This window comes from Sturnus vulgaris, chromosome 22 (genome assembly GCF_052056855.1).
Source record: "Sturnus vulgaris isolate bStuVul1 chromosome 22, bStuVul1.hap1, whole genome shotgun sequence".
NCBI lineage: Eukaryota > Metazoa > Chordata > Aves > Passeriformes > Sturnidae > Sturnus > Sturnus vulgaris.
This window is the reverse complement of record NC_142264.1, coordinates 2,779,081-2,802,070: the sequence shown is the minus strand read 5'-3', so window position 1 is coordinate 2,802,070 and position 22,990 is coordinate 2,779,081. Positions and strand designations below refer to the sequence as shown.

At 50.3% G+C, this 22,990-nt stretch overlaps 1 protein-coding gene across 3 annotated transcripts; it reads left to right on the top strand.

The window, feature by feature from the left end:
* The first annotated feature begins 13,174 nt into the window (after positions 1-13,174).
* PPP1R26 (protein phosphatase 1 regulatory subunit 26) lies at positions 13,175-22,312 on the top strand. 3 transcript variants are annotated; one of them, XM_014880107.2, is made up of 2 exons: positions 13,175-13,317; positions 16,068-22,312. In XM_014880107.2, exon 2 carries the CDS (start codon positions 16,129-16,131, stop codon positions 20,080-20,082), a length of 3,954 nt encoding a protein of 1,317 aa, XP_014735593.2. In that variant the 5' UTR covers positions 13,175-13,317; positions 16,068-16,128; the 3' UTR covers positions 20,083-22,312. The 3 variants fall into 3 exon arrangements, with proteins under 3 accessions (XP_014735593.2, XP_088033689.1, XP_088033688.1); XM_088177563.1 differs by lacking the exon at positions 13,175-13,317 and adding an exon at positions 14,673-15,026; XM_088177562.1 differs by lacking the exon at positions 13,175-13,317 and adding an exon at positions 14,673-15,307.
* The last annotated feature ends 678 nt before the right edge of the window (positions 22,313-22,990 follow it).

Below are 22,990 nucleotides of genomic sequence, written 5' to 3'. Positions count from 1 at the left end.
AGTGTTTCCTGGGAAAGGCAAAAGAGGAAGGGGAACTACAAGGATTAGCACAGACATGAAAATTAAGAGTCAGGAGTGATTAAAAGAGCCTGGATGGCCTCTTATGAACAGAGGAACCCCTGATAATGGTCTGGGTGCTCATTAAAGAGATGTAATTAGGACTCTGAGGCCACTGATGAGCCACTCCACATTTCCAGCATCACAACGTCCACAGGGCAGCTCCTGCTCCCCTCTCCTCTCACAGGCACAAATCCCTGCACAGCCCAAATCCTGCAAGAGCCTGCCCAGCCCCTCAGAAACAGAGTTTAGATGGGATATTGGGGAGAAATCCTTCCCTGGGAGGGTGGGGAGGCCCTGCCATCCCTGGAAGTGCCCAAGGCCAGGTTGGACGAGGCTTGGAGCCACCTGGGACAGTGGGAGGTGTCCCTGCCCTGGCAGGGGTGTCACTGGACGGGATTTAAGGTCCCTTCCAACCCAAACCCTTCCACCATTCCATGATTAACCCTGAGGGCAGCCCAGCCCTGGCAGGAGCAGAAATAATTGCTCACCCCCCAGCTCAGTGTGACCCTTGGGCAGCCAAACACCGGCGCCACAAAGATGGGATGAATTGTTTGAACACACGAAGAAAACCCTTGGGTGAGCTCGAACCCTACAGGGTGTTGTGATGCCTAATTAATTTACGTCCAAAAGCACTTTGAGGGCGTCAGATGAAAGAGGTTATTATAGGATTGCACGGAGATCCTTTATCCCACAAGCTGGAAGTGGGAACAGCCCCGGCCATGCTCCCACTTTAAAGAGAGAGCACGGCCAATTAGCACAGAGCCCACTGATGAATAGCAGCTATTTTATTTTTTTCGTGTTCTGGAAATGATGCTGCATCTTCTGGTGATGACACATTGTCCTGGCACAAGAGGACAGGGAGGAGGAAAAGCTCCTGGTGAAAAACAGGGAGCTAATTATTTCCTCCTAAAGCCTGCAATGAGTCTGGACCTAAATCCTCCTTTCCCTGCAATGCCCCTGGGAGAGTTTTCCTCTGCTCCAGCATCCCACTGAGCTGATTTAGGGTGTCTGGGGCTCTCCTAACACTGCAGTTGTTTGAGGAGGGATACAAGGATTAATCAAAAGGCGAGGGGAGGTTTGAGGAGTTCTGCCTCACCAGACTGGGCAGCCCAAGGGAGCCAGGCTCACATCCCAGCCTGAAGAGTTCCAGGATCCCCTGAGCTCCCCTGTCCCTCACTGAGAGTCCCATCCCCATCTCTTCCTTTGGGGTTTTGGAGCAGGGAGCTATTTTGGGTACCCTGGGACAGTGGGTGCCCCCACTCAGGAAATCTCAGTGAATGGCCAGAAATCAAGATAGGAAAATGGGTTAGAAATCAGTCCCAGCCCCAGGTGCTGAGCTGTTTCTTCTCTGTCTCCTTCCTCAAGCCAGTCAGGGCAGGATTAATCCTTCCCACATCCCACTTTATGGCTGTAGATTTAGGGAATTACAACATGCAGGATGAAGTCCAGGGAGGAACAAAGAGATTGAGCACAGGGGAGCTGCCCAGGGACAGGGACAGGGATAGGGACAGGAGGCACCGAGGGTGGGAGCTGCTCAGGTTTCCCTGCTGTTCCTCTGCTCTGGTGCTGGCAGGGTTTGTTTAATTGCAGCTCCAGGCAGAGATAATTTGTAGGTATGAAACTCGTCCTGGTGGGCGTTCGTTTTTGTTTTCAACAAAAACGTTTTGTTTGTGTGAACAGGCTGAGTTCCTCCTCCCAGGCTGATGCTTCCCAGCTGCTGAGACACCACAGGGAAGGCACCCATGCAGCTGGGAACATCCCTGCCCCACAGAGCCCACAGGCAGCTCAGGGATGGATCCTCCTGCTCCCACAGTGCCAGGAGGAAAAGCTCCCCCGAGGACACAGCTTGTTTTTATTTGTGCCCACTTTTATTTGTAGGATGGGGGATTTGGCTGCTCGGGGCCCCCCTGCACCCCACAGCGTGGGTTCCTGAGTGGGGAGGTGTTGTGGATGCAGTTGCCATGGAAAAAATTAAAACCCCCATCAAGATGCAGAGAGAGATAATAATTTACAAGTATGTAATTGAACTATGAAAACAATATTTCTTGAAAACAAGAAAGAATTTACAAGTAGCAAAAACAAAAGAGGAGGATCATGGTGGGGCTTCTGCTCTGCTGTCCGAGCTGTGGAGGAAAACTGACCCTAAAAGCAAAAAGAGGGAAAAAACAGGGAAATAAAACCCACCTAAATCTGAGCTGGGGCTGGGATTGTCTGAGTTTTGTTTTGCTTTCTGTCCAAAAAGCAGGAATGATAACTCCAGGACACAGAGAAAGCAAGAGCACAGCTCCCTTCTGACCCAGTGAGGGACAGGCAGCCCTTGCTCCTCCACAGCATGGAGAGTCCCTGTGGCTCCACAGCACCTTCAGCCACACCTGGGATAGGGCATTGAAAACTTTGGGAGGGGACACAAGGAGGGGAGCACTGCATTATCTATGACACTGTCACAGAAGGACCAGTTTTTAGAAATTATGACCATCCCCATGGCAAAAAGGCACCCACAGGAACACCAAGTGCCTCTGTGGGGTCTCAGAGCCAGCCCTGAGCAGGGCTCTGCCTGGACACCCCATTCCCCTGGCAGCAGAAGGCTCCTTCCCACCCTGCCACCAAGCACAGCACCAGATATATCTCTGCACCAATTTATGCAGCACGGCTCCCTCCATCTCCCCGAGACACCAGTTGGCAGATCTGTGCTGTGAATGTCACAGCAGTCTTTCATAACAACTTCTCCCACCATCCCATCAAGTGCAGGGAGATGGGAGTACCATCTGCTGGGAGCTGAGCACGTCCCTCCCTCGCCAGAGAAACCCTGACACCCTTCCCTGGGCCCACTCAGCCTCTCTCGGGGTGGAACAGCCACATTTGAGTCTCCCAAGTCTCTCCTTGCGGGGCAAACAGGTTCTTTTTGTCCCCCCAAAATGTCTGCGGGGATGGTGCTGGGGGTGACCAGGTGATAAAGCAGCTCCTGATGGGTGTTTTTAGCCCTCACCCCTAAAATCATCTCACAGGGAAACGCATCAACAGCATTGTCTCTGTCTACACTCCTTCCCTAAAACAAGGAGTGGCAGCACTTGGAGCCTCAGAGATAAAAGACGCTGTAATCTGATTTTCTCAGGCAGGAGAGTGTCACTCCCCAGGGGACAAAGGTCTGATCTCTGCCCAGAGCCAACCTCTGGGACGGGGGAGACACAGCCAGGTAGTGCCAGGGAGAGCTGGATCACCTGGAGAGGATCCCAGCCCCGAGCCTGTTCCACTTGGGGCTGCACCTCCAGCCCGTGTCACCTCCCAGGCCATGTCCCCAGGGAGGGAGGGAAGGGTCTGAACCAGTTTAATCAAAGATTAATCCCAGTTTTGAGAGACAGACAGAGGGGGAACAGCGAGAGGAACAGGGCATCTGAATCCACAGCTGTTGATACAGGGAAAAGCAGGTTTCCAAATGCTTTTCAAAGCTGATTCAAAAATGTTTCTTGAAGAAAACCCTTGAACAGGAGCAGGGATCTTTGCAGGAGCACTGAGCATCGCTGGGGTGGCAAAGCAGCAGCAAGGCAGTTTATACCTGTGTTTGCAAGAAGAATCAGGGCTGGAGTGGCAATTAGTGCAGGAGAGAAAAATCTCAGGACACTCCAACACAATTTTGTTGATGCTGTTGTGCTCAGTGTGAGCTGGGAAAGGCCACTGTGGTCCTTGCCCCTGAGGAGCAAACAGTTTCAGCACTTGGATAATGAGAAAAAAGTGTTTTCTGAGAGAAAAGCAGTGAAATGCTTTTTCTCTCGTGAGGCACTTGCTTTCTTTGAGCTGCTTGCAACACTTTTCATAATTAAAATACCCTCATAACGTCACACGGTGCTTTTTGATGCTTACTCTTTGATTTGGATCAATGAAAATGTCCTGGGAGCTTATGGCAACAGCCTCACTCAGCATTTTCTCCACTTGAAAGAAACCCAAGAGGAAAAAACATTTGTGGCTCTGCAAGAAGAAGGATTTTCCAAAAGGGCTATTCCACACCATGGAAAAAAAAAAAAAGGAGAGTGGTAATAACCTTACTCCTGAGTTTTCATCAAGGCTGATTTGCATAATTAACACTAAAATTAGTTGTTCTGTTCTTTAGGGAATATTGCAAAGGGAACCTGGTGAGAGCAGAGCTTTGCTCAAGGCAAGCTGGGTCCCCCCTGGGATGTCCCCAGGTCCCCAATATGCAGCCACAGGTCCCTGGCAGAACCAGGACTGACTTCATGCCTTGAGATGCCCAACCCTGAAGGCAACCAAAACCTGGCATGCCCAGACATTCCCATAGTGCCCAGAGCAATGAGAAGAACTGTTAGATTTGGATTTGCCTTGAAAACATTCTGGAATCAAACCAAATTGGATTAGCACTGAAATCTGAGAATTGCCAGAGCTGCCACCTCCAAGCCCTCCTGGCTTTTCAGCCGGGTTCTCTTTGGAATGTGCCCGTCTCCCAGCCGCAGCAATTCTGCTCAGGAGAGAATAATTATGAAAAGGGACTTTGGAACCAAAGCAAAAGAGAAAATAACTCAACCCCAACTCCCAAACCTGCGAAGCCGGAGCCGCGCTCACGCTCCGGCACGCTCGGCTACACGAGGATTTTATTTCCCACCCCGCCCCTCAACAAAATGTCAAAAATATACTTAATGAGAAGTTCTCCTGTTACAAATGAAGCAGTAATCTGTCAGAAGGGAAAATCTGCTGTAAACTTCGAGCTCATCCCCTGACTCCGTGCCAGCAGCAGCGCAGCGCTGGCAGCCGGGCGGGCGACGGGGCCGGAGTGCCACCTACAGCGGCCGGGGGGAACTGAGCCATCCCAAAGCCTGCTGCCCTCCAATTTGGGGCTGCAGGGCGGAAAACAGCCTGACCCTGCAGCTGGAAGAGTGCTGGGAATCGTGGCAGGGATGCAAGGCAGGTCATCAGCAAATTAATCAGCTCTCCAATAAAAATAAGAGTTTATTTTGCGCTTGCGGCGGAGAGTTCCAGAAACTCGTGTTGTGGGGTGTGGAGAGTCCCTCGCGTGGCTTCTCCGTGAGGATGGGTCAGGGCACAGGGGTCTGGTTCTGCTTCCATGGGCAGCACACGGCAAAACCCACCCTGGCACCGGGAGGAGGGGATCCAGTCAGAGCCACGCTAAGGCAGCTCCCAGAAAGATCTTCGGGAGAACATATGGTGTGGTTTTAAATGCACCCATAACATTTATTTAAAATACAGGCTCTAAAGCTTGCCAGCAAAGCTTAATAGGAGGAAAGCTTTCTTTATGCTGGAATGGCTGCTATTGTTTCACTCGAATCATTAGGCTCGTATTTATTTGGGTTTAGGCTAAACGAGTGGGGAGTAGCACAGAGCTGCTTAGGATTCCCCTGTCTGCAGGATCCCAAATCCAACCCGCCTGGCTCAGGGGGGCTGCCAAACCCAGCCGAGCTCACTCTGTCCTGACGCAATGCCTAAGCCAGAAATGTCCCTGTGCAGCGAGGAGATGGCTCTGGCAGGGAGCAGAAGGAGGAGAAGAGCATCCCCATGGCAGTGTGTGCCCTCCTGGCTGCCGTGGGGTGGGCGGAGAGGTTGAACCTCAGGTGGGAGCGGAGGTTCTGCGTGTACCCGAGCCTGCCCGCTGTCCTGGAGATGAGTCAGGCCATGGCAGGCGGGCGGGGGAACGAACACAAGACGATGGTGGCATTTCGGCTCCTCCGGCCGGCCCGGTGTGAACGGAAGCAGCCGGATTGCCGCAAGGCACGGGGGCACCCCCGGGATCTGTCCCCTCTCCTCCGCCTTCCGCTGCGCTCTGCCAGCATCTCCCGCGGGCACTGCCAGGACCCGCTCTGCCAAGGACAGAGAGGCCAGGAATAGCAGGAGGCGAATTTCTCATCCTCTCCGTGCCACGGTGCCCACGGCTGGCACAGCGATGCTGCTCCACAGGTAGCTGGCGCAGAGCCTCGGGCAGGTGACACGTGGCGAGCTGTGTCACTCGGCTTTGTCCCATCCTGCCAGGACGCTGGGAAGGGACCATGGGGACAACCTAGCGTTGGCTGCACCCCCGGTTCTGCCGCAGGGTCGGGGTCTGGCTGCACCGCGGTGCCTCGGTGGTGCCCAAAGGCAGCTGCACCATCTAGAGGAGAAAGCACAGAGCAGAGCCCGCGGCCAGCAGGCACAGGGGTACAGGAAAAGGGTGACCAGGGCAGCCTGGTCAGGAGGGAGCTGCAAATCCTTTATGGAGGCGCTGTGTGAGTGATTTCAGGGTCTCGTGAGTGAGCCCAGATGGCCCATCTATCCCAGAGAATGGGAACAGGGGGATAGGATTCACAGATCCTGCCTCTGCCTGCTTGACATGCTACTGATCTCTGCTGGCTGCAAGGAACAGGGCAATGGAGACGAGAAAAAATAAATTAAAAATCCTCAGCCTGCAGTCAGGCTGACCACACATCCCCGAGCTGGGAATCAACAGCCCTGAAAGCAATTTCATCACTCAGCTGGACCTGTATTACTGCTCTCCCTCTGAATAGATGTGCCAGTGACACTCACGAATTATCACCACAGAGATTTGAGGGGGTGAGGAAAAACCCCCCTCTTCCCACCCTGTGTTCCAGCTCCCCCTTCCCCACCGTGCTGAGGCCAAGCCACTGTCCAGCACCCAAACAAGTGGGATATTTCTGATCCCTTGTGCTGGGGATATCTCCAGACAGAGATTTTGAGGATCAAACCCTCAGGGCCGTACCCACAAGTATCCAAAGGAAAAGGAGGCTGCACTCCATGGGGTTGGCTGTGCTGGCAGCACCCACCAGACACAGATATCCCAGCTCCCTGGAGCAGGGGCTGTCCTGTGCCACCCACCAGCCTGCCCACCTCCTGCCCTGTGGCAGCTGGATGAGCCCATCCCTGGATTTGCAAGGCATGTGAGGGCCTCACCCTCCCCTGCAGCCTCCTGCAGCACAAGGGGATGGAGGAGCTCCATTCCCACTGATTTCTTATTTTCTATTTGCACCACTCAGGCCCCTGCCGGCTGTGCAAGTCACAAGGGAGCGTTGATCATATCCCCAACACAACCACTAACACGTCTCAGCTCTCAATCTGCCTCGTTTGCTGACACCCAGCTTTCCTCTCCTCCTCCTCCTCCTCCCACCAGCTCCTCGCAGCCGGTTCCTTCCTCCCAGCACGTACGGCTCAAGCTGCTCTGGCTCTGCCATCCCACGCAGGCACACACAGCCCGAGGTGCTGCCTCCACACCTTCCCTGCCCTGCCCGTGGCTTTCCTGAGTCCCAGCCAAGCAGGGAAGCCTGGCTAAGGGTCACACCCAGCCCTCACCCTGCACAGTGTGGGATGCAGCGAGGAGAGAGCAAAATGAAAAGCACCACAGGTAATGGGAATGGGTTTTTTTCCTCTTCTGATTCTTCCTGGCCAGTTGGGCAGTGACAAGAATTTGTGTGTTTTTTGAGCCTCATTTGGGGTGAAGGTTTGTAGTCCCACACTGTCTTCTCAAGCATCTCAGTGACCCAAGGGGGAAGGATCAGAGAGGGTTTGGATTATTCTCCAAGGAGCTGCCACGGGATTCAAGATCAGAATGAGGAAACACTTTAAAAAGCCCATCAATGCCAGCAGCACAAACCCCATCCAGGAGAAAGCACACCACGTTTTTCTTAATGCTTACCAGCACAGGAATTGACATCCTGCTCTGTCTCCAAAGCTCTTATGGACCTGTTGTACTCAAGGCATTTGCAGTGCCCAGTCAACATTTTTCCATCACTGACAGCTCTGCAGGATGGGAGGGTGAATCTGACACTGCATTTAGTCCAAAATTCCCATCACTGGCCATATGTCCTGGCCCTAAAAGACGCATGAACAGCAGGAGGGCACGTGGAGGGCGAGCAGCTGCACCTTGCATGGAGTTGGGGTGATCCTGCCCTCCCCCTGGAGTGCTGGGGCACTGGGAGAGCAGAATGAAGATTGGGGGAAAAGAAATATCTCAAATAATTGTCAGGATGCTCTCCAACCAGCCTGGAAGTGCTCCTGGGAGGTCCCCACACCCTGCAGAGCAGTGGGGAGGTTTTGGCTCTGCAGGCTGCTCTGTTGAGGGCAATTCACTCTGTGCTGCTTTGCTGGAGAAGAACCCGAGTCAAAGCATTGCACAAACCCCCAGCTCAGCGTGTTTTTTCACTCTGATGAAAATTCAAAACAGCGGTGATCTTTGGCTTGATCCAAAACTTATTTAAGGAAGCGTTTTAAGCACTGAACTAAACAGGAGCTGTTTGCAAATCCTGAATCAAAGCCGCTTGTGCAAAGAGCACTTGGCAACTGCAAAGGTGTCTCTGGATGAGGCTGAGCAGCCTGGCCCTGGTGGGACTGGACAGGCAGGGACCTCAGGGACAACTCATTTCCATCGTGCTGTGCTTCAGACAGAGACTTTGAACCCCTGCCAGCTGCCCTGTTGTGAATTCACCGCAGAGAGGTTTCACTTGTTTGCAGCCAAGAGAGTCCATGGGTGCTAAAAATAGAGCACTCCTTGAAGGTGATCTGAAAAGCTGAAGATGCCTCTTAAAAACACTTTAAAAATTAGAGCTAATAGGGGCTGAGACAGTGCTCAGCATGGCTCTGCTTGGGAATCAGGAGTTGTTCCACAGAAGAATCTGGCAGCCTCTGCCTCAGAGGGGGCTGCAGGGATGCTCCTGGGCGAGCAGCAGGTCAGGAAAAGCAGTCTGTAAATGCAGGACCTGGTAATTGCAGGTGGACAAGTCCATGGCTGTGCTGGGATTCCTCAGCAGAGTCAGAGAAGCAGTAATGAGGGCAGTTGGAGGATGTTGTGTTTTCTTTCCCTCCCCCTGCCCCATTAAAGCTCTCAGCAACTGCAGCACAAATTCAAAGCAGTCTCCTTTTGAAATATAAAGTGAGCACAGCATCTGTGTTTCACTCTGGCTTTTCTTCATGTAGCAGGGCAGGTATCTATCCCAAGGTACATCTTTGATCCTGCCCTTTAAATAAGCCATTTTAAGGCTCACAGACCCCTTTTCATTACCAACCACCTCGACTCACGGCACCAAATGCCCGTGTTTATATCCTGGCTCATGGCTGGAATCAAAGTGTTGCTGCAGGAAACTACACATGGTTCATTAAAAAGTTTTTAAAAAGCCTGACTTTCTGTGTCTGAAGGAATCCCCATGAGTTCAGCCGTGCTCCCAAGGCCTGAGGTGCAGGAAATATCTGAGCATTCGTGGTGCTGGCAGGGCTTGGTGCTGAGCATAAACACTCAGTTCCAAGTGCTCATCCCAAAAGGAAGATGGACAAGGTGGGAAGAGGTTCTTCACTGCTCTGACACCTCAGTGACCCCACAGACACAAGAGCAGCGTGAGGAGCTGTTGCAAAAGGAAGAGCTGACCTCAGGAATGCAATGAGAAGTGGCCTAAAACACAAACGTGGTGCAAAAGCCGGCAGGTTTGGGGCAGGAGCTGCTGCCTGTGGATGCTCATTCTGCAGCCCAGGGACGAGCAGTGGCTCTGGAGGAATCCCAGCTGGTAAAACCTGAGACAAAACCAGCACAGAGTCCCTGTTTGGTGGCCCAGTGAGCACCAGAGCACCCAGTTTGCCATTTCTGGGTAGGACCCACAGGCGAGAAAGCATCCCAGAAAAGCTCTGGTTTCTCATATTCTCCTCGAAATCCCAGGAACTGGAGACTGAGCCGATAAGAGTCTGACACCTAATGGGCACAAGCAGAATTGTGACAAGCACAGGAGCCAGCTGGAAGTGTCCTTGTGGGAATACTGACAGCATTGCCTCCGAGCAAAGCCTGCGGAGATGGACAGAAAGGAGAGATTTGTGTAAAGAAAACTCTTAAAAGCCCACACGGCCCATGTCCAGGATTGTAAACATGAAATATTTATCATTTAACCTAGATAGGAATGAGTCATACAGAAACCATTAAAAGGTTCCAGGTACAGAATATGAAAGAGGGGCTGTCATTTTCTTTGATATTTTAGAGGTGTCTGCCACATGGTAGCAAGAAAAGGTCAGGGTTACAGCTAAAACTCTTGGCACTAAATTGTGTTTTTCACTTTGTGTTTTTAATGCCAGATACACTTGGAATGAACAAGGAAAAGGGACATCTTCCAAAGCAATGAGCTGTGCCCCACGGAGACCTTAGGCTGCACTTTGTATAATGGTCAGTGATGAATGGGAAGTCCACCAGCTTTGACTCAAAAATGTTAAAAGCATTCTGTAACCTGCTTCTGTGTTATAATTACACTTTGATTTGCTTCATGGAGTCGGTTGGTTTTTTTCCTTACAAAAACCTGTCAACCTTGTGTTCCAAGGCAGGACAAAGCACAGCTTCCAGGACTGAGCTCCACCAAAAACTGCCCTTAAACCTCCTCCTGCCTCAGGAGCTGCTTCCCTGGGCAGCATCCAGCCCTGCTAAAAGGAAGCTCAGACCATCTCTGTTCCATTCAGAGGGTAAATAGAAATGTTCAATACCCAGCACTGCTTCCTAGCAGCTTTCACCGGCATCTCTCTTCCCTTTTTTTTTTTTTTTTCCTAAATTAGATCTTTCTATTATAACTTCAAGGCCTCATGAGTCTCCTTGGCATTTATTAAATAACAACTAAACTCTTCAATTTGCCATCTTACTACATGATCCAGTTGTTCTCCATTTAATAAATCATCTGACATCAGACTGAAGGAGCTGAGCAGGGACAGGAGATGTTGGAGCAGGGCCAGCTCTGAGTGTCCTGAAGTTCAGTGCAGCCGTGTGAAAAATGGACCCAAAACACTGAGGGTGAAGGAAAATCAGATTGGGCTCCATTCACTTCCTTTCTCTGCTGCTTTTACCCCAAAAGACTCAATGGTCACAGCAGGATTGCGCTGGTGTAAATCAGTTTTGCCTCAAAACTCAAAGAGGTGCTTGGGGAATGCAAAACTGCCCCCAACAGAGGAAAGGGTTTGTGGAATCTGAGGTTATTGACTTCCCTCCTGCCCTCAGCCAGCATCAGTTGTGACCCATATTCCCAAAAAACAGCAGCACAGCAGACATGGCTGGTGTTTTAACATAGCCCCATGTAGGAATATTAATTGGCCATGAAGCCACAGGTTACCCGATAACAAAATCTGCCAGGTGAGTCCTTTCCTTCCTGCTAATTTGGTTTTAATCTTATCCTTTCTCTTGCTGGGAAAAAAAAAATAATAAAAAGCCATCACCTGAGCTCTGATTTCAGGCTCTGAGGTATCCAGAGGCACCTGTAATGAGCACCTATCCCTGCAAAGAGGAGCAGCAGATCCGGAGGTCGGGGGAGATGTTTCATTTTGGAAACGTGAACGTTCCCCTGCCATTGCAGCCATTCTAACGAGGGGTCCAATTAGTGCTGGTGACTTTGTCATCTGTCCAGCAGGGACGGGGACCACTGCTCTCATTTCCACCAAGATCAGGGATCAGGAAGACAAATCATCCCGGGGAGAGGCTCTGTTCTTCTTTCAAGTAAAAGTGGCACACAGAGCCACAAATGCCACCTCGGCTGGGGACAGCAGAACTGCAGAATTCTCCAGCAGCAGCAGCAGCCTCCCCCCTCCCAAGCAACTGCATGTGCACAAAACATTTATCAGGCTTCTGGCCACAGCTTTGACTTTAATTTTATTTTAAAAGTGCATTCACATGTAAATTGACTTGGCCCGGGAGGATACATGAATACAAGAGGCCTTTCTTTCCTCTGCTGCAGCACTAGGGAGGAATATGGTGAGCGCAGCAAAGTTTCCTCACCTCCAGGCTGCAATTCTGCAGTGAAGGAAAAGCAAGTCCATTGTTTCCTCCTGCACACAGATGCTGGCTGTGCTGTTTTCAGCAGTCTCGTTCAAGCGAGCCAGATCAGAACATAAAAGCATGTTACATATCCCAGGGACAAGAACACACAGGCAAATGTCTTATCGGCTCTGTTTTATCTGTTGTAAGAGCAAGAGATAAATTAATACGAGTTTGTAACTGTGTCTGATGCTTTGAAAATGGTCCTGCCCAACATTCCCAGAGTCAGACCTGGTTTGGTAGTAGAGGATTCCTGGAGGTGAGGAAAAAAATTAAAATGTGAAGCTGGAGATGAGGAAAGGGCACAGAAATATATGTGCTCTCCAAAACAAGAATCTCTGGGATAAAAACAGGTGGGAATCTGTTCCTCACTATATGTCAGCCCCATATCTTGTGATGTGTTGCCACAGAGTGAGCACAAAAAGAGGGCAACGCTCTCAGTCACCCCATTTCCAGCCTGGGACCCTCTTTACCTGCTGTTCCCCACTTGACATCACCCAGCCCGAGCATTTCAGCCAAAAAAATGCTGATTTCCTCTGCAGCCTCAAAGGTGTCCCAGCCACTGGGAAACAGGGAATCAGAACGCAGGGACAAAGTGAAACCAGGCAGCACTTTGGGTTGAGGCACCGGGGTTTTGTTTGCCAGAGTCGAGGAATGGAAATGCTTGTGCAGATTTACAGACTGAGAGCTGTGACTCACTCTGTGTGTTTTAGGAATGAGCAGGTTCAAACGGGTGTCCCCAAAGGAAGCATCCCACAGCTTGGTTCTTGCTCTGGAAGCACAGGGATGATAGCACAGTGTATCCTCGGGGAAAACCCGTTTGCCAACAAAACAGGGATGAATCACAGCATTAAAACTTTGCTGTTTCGTTATGTGAAACCTCCACCAACCCAACAGCTCCAGGATCCCCAGTATTGACTTGAAAGCAGAGGCCTCTCTGCCCCTCACTTCTCGTTCCGCACCCCAAACTTTGCGCCTGGGACAGCCAAGTGTTGCATCCTGCCGGTATTTTGAGTTTCCCCCCGCCTGGCAGCCCGAGGTAGCGGATGGATCATCCCCCTTCTCAGCGCACAGCTCTGACACAAGAGCCGAGCACAATCTCGCTCTTTCCGCCGCTCTTTTCTCGCTGCGCGGTGCCGAGCCCGGCCCTGTCCGCGGGGCTGCCCCTTCCCCCGGCGGCCCTTCCGTTGCGATCGTTACCGGGCTCCCGCCGCCCTCCCGAGCTCCGCGCCGGCTCTCGGGGCCAGCGGCCGCCGCTGCCTTTGTGCCCCGGCCCCGGTGCGCTCCCTCCCCGCCTCCCCGCCGGAGCCCTGCGGCGCATGCCTCCCGCTCCCCGGGGGCAGGGAAGGAAGCGCCGCCCGCCCCTGCACCAGCGCGGCGGGCAGCGGCGGAGCGGAGCCCGGCGGAGCCGACAGCCCGGCCCGGGCACCGCCGACCTCCCCCCCCCCCGCCGTTCCCTCCCCCTGTCGGCCTCCTCTCGGCAGGTGAGCGGCGGGCGGGGGGCGCGGCCGGGCCCCGCCGTGCCGGCGGCCGAGGGAGGCCCGGGCCCGGGTCCGGGGCGGCGGAAGGCGGGAAGGGGGAGCCATGGCGGCGCGGGCAGGGCAGGGCCCGGCCGGCCGCGGGCAGTGGGCGCGGCGCCCCGCGGGGGTCCCGCGGGCGGCGGCTGCGGGCGGTCCGTGAGGGTGGTGGGGGGGATCGTCACAGCCCCTGCGGGGTGCTCCCCGGGCTGGGGGTGCCTTCGTGTCCCCTCACAGAGCTTCTGTGTGTGCACCCCGGGTTTGGTGTCCCATCATGTCCCCTCGCAGAGCTTCTGTGTGTGTCCCCCGAGCTGGGGGTGCCTTCATGTCCCCTCACAGAGCTTCTGTGTGTGTCCCCCGAGCTGGGGGTGCCTTCGTGTCCCCTCACAGAGCTTCTGTGTGTGCACCCCGGGTTTGTGTCGCTTCATGTCCCCTCACAGAGCTTCTGTGTGTGCACCCCGGGTTTGTGTCGCTTCATGTCCCCTCACAGAGCTTCTGTGTGTGCACCCCGGGTTTGTGTCGCTTCATGTCCCCTCACAGAGCTTCTGTGTGTGCACCCCGGGTTTGTGTTGCTTCATGTCCCCTCACAGAGCTTCTGTGTGTGCACCCCGGGTTTGTGTTGCTTCATGTCCCCTCACAGAGCTTCTGTGTGTGCCCTTCGGGCTTGGTGTCCCTTCGTGTCCCCTCACAGAGCCTCTGTGTGTGCCCTTCGGGCTTGGTGTCCCTTCGTGTCCCCTCACAGAGCCTCTGTGTGTGCCCTTCGGGCTTGGTGTCCCTTCGTGTCCCCTCACAGAGCCTCTGTGTGTGCCCTTCGGGCTTGGTGTCCCTTCGTGTCCCCTCACAGAGCCTCTGTAGATGCACCCCGGGTTAGTGTCCCTTCATGTCCCCTCACACATCTGCTGTAGCTGCCCCCTGAGTTATTGTCCCCTCACGTCCCCTCATTTTCCTCCACAGAGTTACAGATAGTACGCCCCTCCTTCAGGATGTGTGTCCCCTCCTGTCCCCTCACACCCTCTGTGAATACCCCCTGAGTGAGTGTCCCCTCATGTCCCCCATCAGGGTCTCCATGTGTGCCCTGGGTGGGTGCTGGGACACAAAAATTCACCCCAGTCCCGTGTAATTCTTGCAGGACCCGCAGCCCAGGGGTGGGGTAGTGGAGGCTCCTGCCCCTTCTCTGAAAATTGTGGAAATAGGTTAATAGGAAAAACGTTGGGGTTTTATTTTTTAATGAAGCTGGGAGCTAAAGTTTGTTAATTGCGTTGCTTCAAGGTAATGAGGTATCCTAATTTCTGTCTTTTTGATCCTTAGCTGCTTATTACAAGGAAAAATGTTTTTAATTTATATTTGCCCAAGCGAAGAGTGATGAAGAATTGTCTTCCCTGGTTGTCTGTTACTCTCAGTAAATAAATATAAGTTTTCAAGAGTTTAGAGTCATTAATGCTCTAAAATATTTAGTGCCACTGATTAATTTGAAACCAGAACTAGAGAATAATTGACAAGTGCAAGGTTAGGGAGGTTTCAGAGGGAAAAATCACGTTCCTGTACATTGGCAGAGTCCAGTGCCACTGGAGTTGGGACTCACTGTGTTTGTGGGGAGCCTGGGCTTGAAGAGCCACCCAAGTGCTGGAGTTTTTGGGAATTACTGTCACCCTTGATCCTACCAAGTGATGCTGCAGGTAAAGCCTTCGACCCTCATGGGACCACTTGAGGTGCTGTTAACTGGAGTTATCACTCTTTGGGTGTTAACTGGAGTTTTGCGGGTGGCTTTTTCCACTCTCCACACACCAAAGCTTCGTTCTGTCTGTGGTTTCTACTGGAACACAAAGAATAATTCCTAATCCTCATCCTGCTTTTGTGCACTCCCCAAGATCTGTGTTTGCCAAGAGCTTTTATCCTGCAGTGAGGCCGGATGACTGATGTCTCGGGGTTATTGCTGTAGAGTGTGTTTCAGGAAGAAGTAAGTTCCCTTTCCTTCTCTCTGAGCTGCCCCAAGTCTCTCAGCTGTGTGTGTTTAATGCCAAGTCAGATCCAGTAAAATCTGTTTTGGGATATTGTGTGAGTACTCTGCTCTCTGAGGAGGAGTTGGTTTGTGTCCCACCATCCCAGATGATGGTCCAGGTTTCTCCACATCCACCCATCCTGCACCATGTGGACACAGCCAGTGCTGCTTTCCTTGGAAAACTGGAAAGCTGAGCTGTGTGATCCTTTAAAAAGGCAGTTATGCCAAAGGAAACAGTGAGCAGAGTATTTTGCTGGGTTCTCCACTCCCACTATGGAAGGATTCCTTAAAATTGTTCTTTCTCTCCTGCCACAAAGTTTTCTGCAAAAGTATTCAGACAACCTCAAAGGGCATTGCACACACCAGTGCACTGAATACCATCTCAGTGGGTTTTTGTGGGTCTGGGCAGTGCACCGATATTTGGGAGCACATGCAAAAAGGACTGGAAAGCACAGCAAGAGTTTCAGACGTGAATTACCTGAACTGGGTTACAATTTTGCCAGAAAATACTACAAACCACAAATGATGAGTGCTCTGCCTTATCCCCAGTGGCAGTAGTGACTGATTGACCTGGTGAAGTGATGTTGAGGAGTAACTGATTATCTAGCACAGTTGTTCTGAGTGTTAATAGTTTACAGTTTATGTTATTAAGATTATTCCATGGAATTTCTAGAAGTCACACGCTCAATAAATATTTTCCTTTTTTTCTTGGTTTTAGGATGGAGGAGAGACCAGTCTGAAAATCTGTTCCATCGTGGACTTTGCTGTGGTCTGCTAGAATGTTCCTTATGGATGCTCCTCCTCTGGTAGCTCTTCAGACAAAATGGGAGTCCTTTGGACCAGCAAGGAATTGTAGATACCCCGTTTGCTTCCCTGAATCCGACAGCAGCGTCAGCAGAACCTCTGTGAGCGCCAAAGTTCAGATGATCTTCAACAACCTGCAAAGCCAAGAGCCTGCCCTGGGTATGAACAATGAGTGTGCCTGTGTTATGCAGAAGAAACAGAAGGGAGAAAAAGGCACCAGTGCCAGAGTCACATCGAGCTCCACGTTGCTGCGGAAGCATCCTCAGTACACCCAGTGTGGGTGCCCTGAGGATTCTGGTGACAGCGAAGTGGAAGGGAATGTGGAATTTGAGACTATCCTGCTCGATTCTGACAGCGACGATTCTGTGGACCGAGGTATAGAGGAAGCCATCCAAGAGTACTTGAAAACAAAAAGCAAAAGTGGCCAGTCGTTGCCGAGGAATGCACAGCGTTCTGCGAATGTAAGCAGAGACAAAAGGTTTAAAAGAGATTTCTCCCAGAACAAAGTGGCAAGTAACCTCCTCCCTGTGAAGTTTAAAGCCGAGATGCTCTCTGAAGAGTACCTGTCTGACCACCTGGCAATTGGGAAAAGGCTCCAACCTGCTTCCCCTCAGAGCATCAGCAGCGATGACTCCTTTGAGCAGAGCATACAAGCTGAAATAGTGCAGTTCCTGAATGAGAAGAAACAGCAAGAAATTAGTAAATGTGTTACCGAGGAGGACAAAAAAGATTCCCGGGTGAGGTCTGTCCTGAAATGCAGCAAAGAAGCAACAAACAGAACAAACTGTGGTGCTATAAAGCAAGGTTGTAATGCTCTGCTCCTGAGACACCATCCCAAGCTGCAGAAATCCAGCGCCCAGTCCAAGTGTTTGCAGTCAAAAATCCAAGCAGAGCCCAGTGATTTCAGCCAGGTGAACCAAGCATATCTAGAAATGGCCACTGCCAGCCAGCCCTGGCTCGTGGAGCAGAAGGAGGGAAGTGGAGCTCATTACTGGGAGCCAAGGGAAGCACTTACAAAGGAGAGCATGCACACGTCTGACTCGAGCAGTGATGATGGCATCGAAGAAGCCATTCAGCTTTACCAGCTGGAGAAAACCAGGAAAGAGGCAGGTCATGCAGCAAACTGTGTCCCTTTGCAGAGGGAACAATTTGATCCAAAGGGTATGGCAGATATTTCTGCTAGCCTGACAATTAGCTCCACAAAAAGTGCCTCAGCAGAAATCCATAAAAACCCTATAAGCAACAAGAGAAAAGAAATTAATTCCAAGTCAACGGGATTAGAAAGCACCAGCAATGACTTTAATAAGCTGTTTAAACCACTGAAAAAAGCCAGACATTTTGCACTTCCAGAAAACAAGATTGCTGCTTGTGAACTCACTTTGCAGGCTTCTTGCAGAGCAGACACATCTGCAGAACTCATGTGTGCAGAAGCTATCCTGGATATTTCCAAAACAATCATGCCATCCCAAATGGGAAGTGACAACAAATCCCTCACTGCAGACTCCTTCTTTTCTCCCCAGCTTCTCTCGTCCTCCCGTTGTGAAAGTGACAGCAGCCATGTGGACAGTGATGACAGCATAGAGCAAGAAATCAGGGCTTTTTTGGCTCTGAAAGCACAGTCAGAAAACCTTGGAACAAAACCTCCCAGCCTGTCACGCTCCATCCAGATGCCTTTGCCTTCTGATCCAAACAGCCTCACCAGGACCCTTGAGCCTGCTCTGCCCAAAACACTGAAATTATCCCTGACTCGGAAAAGGAGGCTGAAAAGGGAAGGCAGAACAGCAAAACAAGGGGGGTCAAAACTACCTGAACAGCTGGAGACAGGACTTTTCCAGCCAGGTAACAATTCCAAATTCCCTGTGCTCCAAGAGGAGCGTGCCCTGAGCAGCCCCACAGAACTCAGGGATGCTCAGAGTAATAAAGACCCGAGGCAGCAGCAGTTGGTGGCTCCCAAATTGTCTGGCTCTGATGGCAGCAGATGTGTGGCCTTGGACTCTGTAAACCCTTTTCTGCAGGTTCAGAGTAGCACAAGAAAACCTACAAAAAACCCCATCCAAACCTCAGAGAGGGAGGGGTCGGGTGATGAGAGCAGCTCTCTGGACAGTGATGAGGACCTGGATAGTGCTATCAAGGACCTGTTACGGTCTAAAAGGAAGTTAAAGAAGAAATCCAAGGATCAGAAAGCTCAGTGCAAGAAGAAAGTCAGATTCAGTGAGACAGAAACTCAGCTGCTGGATGACTTCAACAGCCTCCAACAAAACGAGGGGAAATGTAAAAATCCCTCACTGCTAAAAAGCTGCCTTTCAAAACCTAGGAAATCTGTGAGGGACAGCACAGTCAGGAACCCTCCAGACAACATCAAACTTCCCAATGACAAGCCAGAAACAATGAAAAACGTGGAGTTTAACTTGCAGCTTAAAAAAGGCAATAAACCTAAACCAGTTTCAAACCAGCGGGGGGCTAAGAATAGAAAATGTGCTTTCCCAGCTGTGTCAGACACCAGTGACAGCAGCTCAGTGGACAGCGATGACAGCATCGAGCAAGAAATCAGGAGGTTTTTGGCAGAAAAGGCTAAAGACTCTGCAAGCAGTTCAGACATGCAGAAAGGTGATGCAAGTCTGGACCTATTCAGAGCGACCAAACAAACTGGTAATAAAGGAAAAGCAAAGCAGCAGCCGGTGGAAAACGAGGTGGACCTTGTGCTGGGTCAGAGTAAAAAGGCTGAGGTAGCTCAGCAAACTGAGGAGGTGAAGAACTCCCAGAGAACAGAAGGGAAAAGTGCAATGTTAGCTGGCAGTGGAAAATGTGCTTCCTCTGCAGAGAATGTTCCTACTACTGGTCAGTCAAAAGCTAAGCAAGGACTGGGAGGGATCAAAGGTGGTGCTGCTGCTGCTGGGGAATTACGTGGGAATGCAGCAGGTAAAAGGAATGTCCGTAACACTGAGCCCCCAAAACCCAGCAGAAATGAAGGGTGCAAAGTAAGAAAGGTCATGAATGCAAAGCCCAGATCTAAAAGGAAGAATACCTTCCAACTAAAAATCTCAAGTAAATTTATTGCAGGTCTGAAATATGCCCGGGACAGGAAGAAATCGATGCTTTTGAACAAACAGCAGAAAGCAGAGGGTTTGCTCAGCCAGAGCAGTGCCTTGGGAATGGAGGCAGCTTCCCAGGACACAGATGTACTTAACCCCTTGCCAAAAGGTGAATTTAGTGGGGAAATTACACCAGCAATAAAAGCACCCAGTTCTTCTCAGAAACTCACTGTGGAAGGGGTGAATCCCCATGTAGCAGAAACCCGTGCAGGAGCTGAGTGTCTCAAAGAGGCAGCTGAGGGTTGCAGGAAGGCTGATGCTCCAGGGGATCAGTCCCACTCCTCACAGGAGCAGAGTGTGGCAGCAGGAAAAGCTGATAAGGTTTGCAGAGGAACCTGCAGAGCTGAGAACACCCAGATGTGGATCAAGGAAGGAGATATCCACCAAGGCAGCTGGGCTGACTGCAGTGCAGATCCCCCACGCCCTGAGTGCAGTGTGGGAAAAGCAGATAAAGTCAGCAGAGAGCCAGCTCAGCAGAATGCTCAGGTGGGCAGTAAGGGAGGAAATAACCAGCTGGACAAGAGGCCAGATCCAAGTTTAGCTTGCCCAAGGCAGGAATTCGGTGTGACAGCAGCAGCAGTGCAGAATAGTAGAGGAGCATGTGCAGATAACAGTGTGCAGATATGCATTAAGGAAGAAAAAGTCGGCAGGCAGGAAGAAGTTCAGGTATCGAGCTCCAAAATTGAAGGAAAAATACCTGTCCTGCAGAACAGGGAAGCAGCTAGTGAAGTACACCAAGGACAGGAATTTTCAACCAAAACCTGTGCAAAATTTACTGACCTACCTGCAGGGGACTGCCCAGGTTCCCTCTTGGAAAAAAAGGTTTCAAATATGTAAGTACTTTTTTTTTTTTTTTTTTTACACTAGCAGTCTTTTTATAAAATAACTGTGATTGTAATTACCTTGATAAAGCTTGAGACAGGAAAGAAGAGGCAGTGGGAGATGCTGATACCTGTATATCATACACACACTAATGTGAAAATAATTCTATTTAACAGGGATATCACGGATAGGCATTCGTAGCTTTTGTAGAATTTTGTAAATTATTTAAAGTGCTCTAAGGAAATATTTTTTATAATGATTTTTAGGGCTTGCATTCCTACAGGATGCTGTAGTTACTGTAGATAAGATATTGGCTGATCACACTTTAAATTATGAGGCCTCTAATTGTCTCTCAAAGGGAAACCTGTTTGCGCACAGAATTTATTTAGGAGCCTGTTAAGAGATCCTAGGAAAACACAGCCTTGGATGGCAGTGCAGATGATCTGACCCTGGCCATCCCAAGCTGCCTCAGGACAATCCTGTGGGGTGGGTTTTGCTGGGAGCTCAGTTTTTCCCACCCTTAGGACTGTGGGATGAGGTCCCTGAGCAGAACTCGAGTGCAGCTGTGGAGATCCAGCCTGGAAGATAAAATTGCAAATTCACATTCAGGTAAATCGAGTGGATGGCTCTGTCTGCACCTCCTGTGCAAAGTGATCTCAGCAGCTGCTCCAAGTCCTTTTGAATACCCAGAACCTCCTGCTAGCAGATGATTCCAAGCACAATTGCAGTCCAAGACAAGTGAAGGAGTTTGTCTGTTCAGACAACATGATTTCCCTGGATTTCCCTGGATTTCTGTACTGTCGGGCCTGCAGGGCTCAGACAATTCCTCGTTATTCTCAGCTCTCTCATTTTGATGCCCTGCAGTTACCCAGAGGTGGCTTTTTGGTTCCCTGAATGAACTTTCTGGAACTGAGTGCCCTTAACTTTCCTTTTTCAGAAGTGGTTTTTAAAATGTTACATTTCTGTGAACTTTTCACTGACAATTTTGGTGCAATAAAGCAAAGCTGAGTTTGCTGTAGGAAGTCACAACACAAATGGATTTTTTCAGCCACGGATATTTTCAGCACTGTTCTTTCTTCAGGCTTTTTCTCTGCCTCCGTTTCCAGCAGCCAGAATAAAGCAATTTTTCACTACTATCTTTTTATTTGTACTGACTTTCAGCAGGATTGAAGTAGCACATTGACATCACACACACACAAAAAGTGCCCCCACACTGGTTTGCTGCAAATTCAGAAGGTGTAAATTGGAGTTGTTGGCTCTTTCATTTTTGTTTTTGTGTCGTCAAGTCCTTGGAGGAGTTTGTTCTCACATCTTGTCCCTGTGAATTGATCTGATATTCTCTTTGTCTGCTCTTCTGCAGAACTTCTCTCAGCCAAACCACCACTTAGCATCACTTTGTTTCTCAGTGCTTCAGGAGTCTTCCTCCAGGCTGGCCTTAAACTTGCAAAATGGAGCAAAAGCAGCCGAGACTGGATCCAGAATCCCATGGTGTCCCTGGTGTGATGCAGAAAGTGGGCAAAATACGGTGTAGCATAGAGTAGTGACTGTGGCATGTAGAGAATTAAACATCTTGGTGTGTTCATGCTGTCGTGCAGCTACGTTTTAAACATGTTTCTAGTGCTCACTTGGCATTTCTGACTTTTCCAGCCCCCTTTTTGTAGCCCTGGGGTTGGTCAGTCGGGTTGTTTAAAGGTCAGTGTGTTAGCTCATCTCCATTTTGTGGTAGGATACCTTGGAAAAGTTGTTTTTCCTTAGCTCAGTGCCTGCACTCCCTCTCCACAGGTTTATCTTTTGCTCTGCCTTGATTCCGTTGCAGGATTTGAGCCTTTTGTTTGGAATAGGTCAATAGGCTGGTATTTTAAACTAGAAGTTTTTCCAAGTACCTTGCTTTAAAAGGATTAAACTGTACACTTAATTTTCCTAGAGATGTTGGAAGCACTCTGTACTGTTTGTATAAAAAGCTGAATGTTTCTCCTCAAAAGTTTTCAGTAAATCCACATTAAGACTTCAGAGATGTCTCGTGCCCCTGTTGCTGTGTCTGTGTCCTCAGTACCACTCGTGACCTGATTCACTCCCAGTGAAAATGCAATTCCAGTTACCTTGTGCTTTAAATAAAACCTGATTTCAAACAGCACTTTTTTTTTTTTTTTTTTTAATTGATGAACTTGATTTGTATATAGGAACTGGTGTACATTGCTGAGTTTCTAATGTTTAATAAATGGGGTTCTGCCCGTGGACCGTGAAACTGGAGTGCTCCTATGGTTTGTGTCATCATCTTGAGTGAGTAATAATTTTTGTGTTCTCTCTTCTTCCCTCCTGACTGAGGATGCCATGAATTCTTTGCAACAAAAAATGAAGGAGGAGAATTTACAAAATACAAAGGGGTGGCTTTTGGGAGGTGAGAATGGTGGTGATAGCTGAACTCCCAAGTTTTCTTTGCTGGAGTTTGTGGTCAAGAAGTGGAATCTTCCCTTGTGTAATAAATGTGTGTCAAGGAGCACCTCTGGAACTGGAAGAGCCAGGGCTCCAGTGGCAGTGTCCTCATCCTGGCCCAGTTCTCATCACTTGTTCAGAAAAGAGAAGTCTGGTGGTTTGGAGCAATAACAAATCCCTTTTAAACATCACTGAGCAGGCTGAGGAATAAAAGAGATTATATTGAGTGGCAATAAATTCCCACACGTGGTACCAAGGGACTGCAGCACTGAATCTGCATAAAAGCAGTTCCAAAATAAGTTTTTATTTCCTGTTTACAATGCCCATGACAGCCCCAGGGAGGGCACAGAGTGGGCACAGCCCTGCTGGCCCTGTCACCCCAGTGCCAGCTCTGGGGAGTGTCCAGAAAACTCCTTTTCCTTCCTGAGACACCAATTAATCCCTTATTGCAGTAGATAAATGGAGCCATAAACTCAGCTCTTCTAAATCT

Excerpts from the sequence above, each read along its gene's own strand:
- PPP1R26 (XM_014880107.2), top strand. The coding sequence starts at position 16,129 with ATGTTCCTTATGGATGCTCCTCCTCTGGTAGCTCTTCAGACAAAATGG.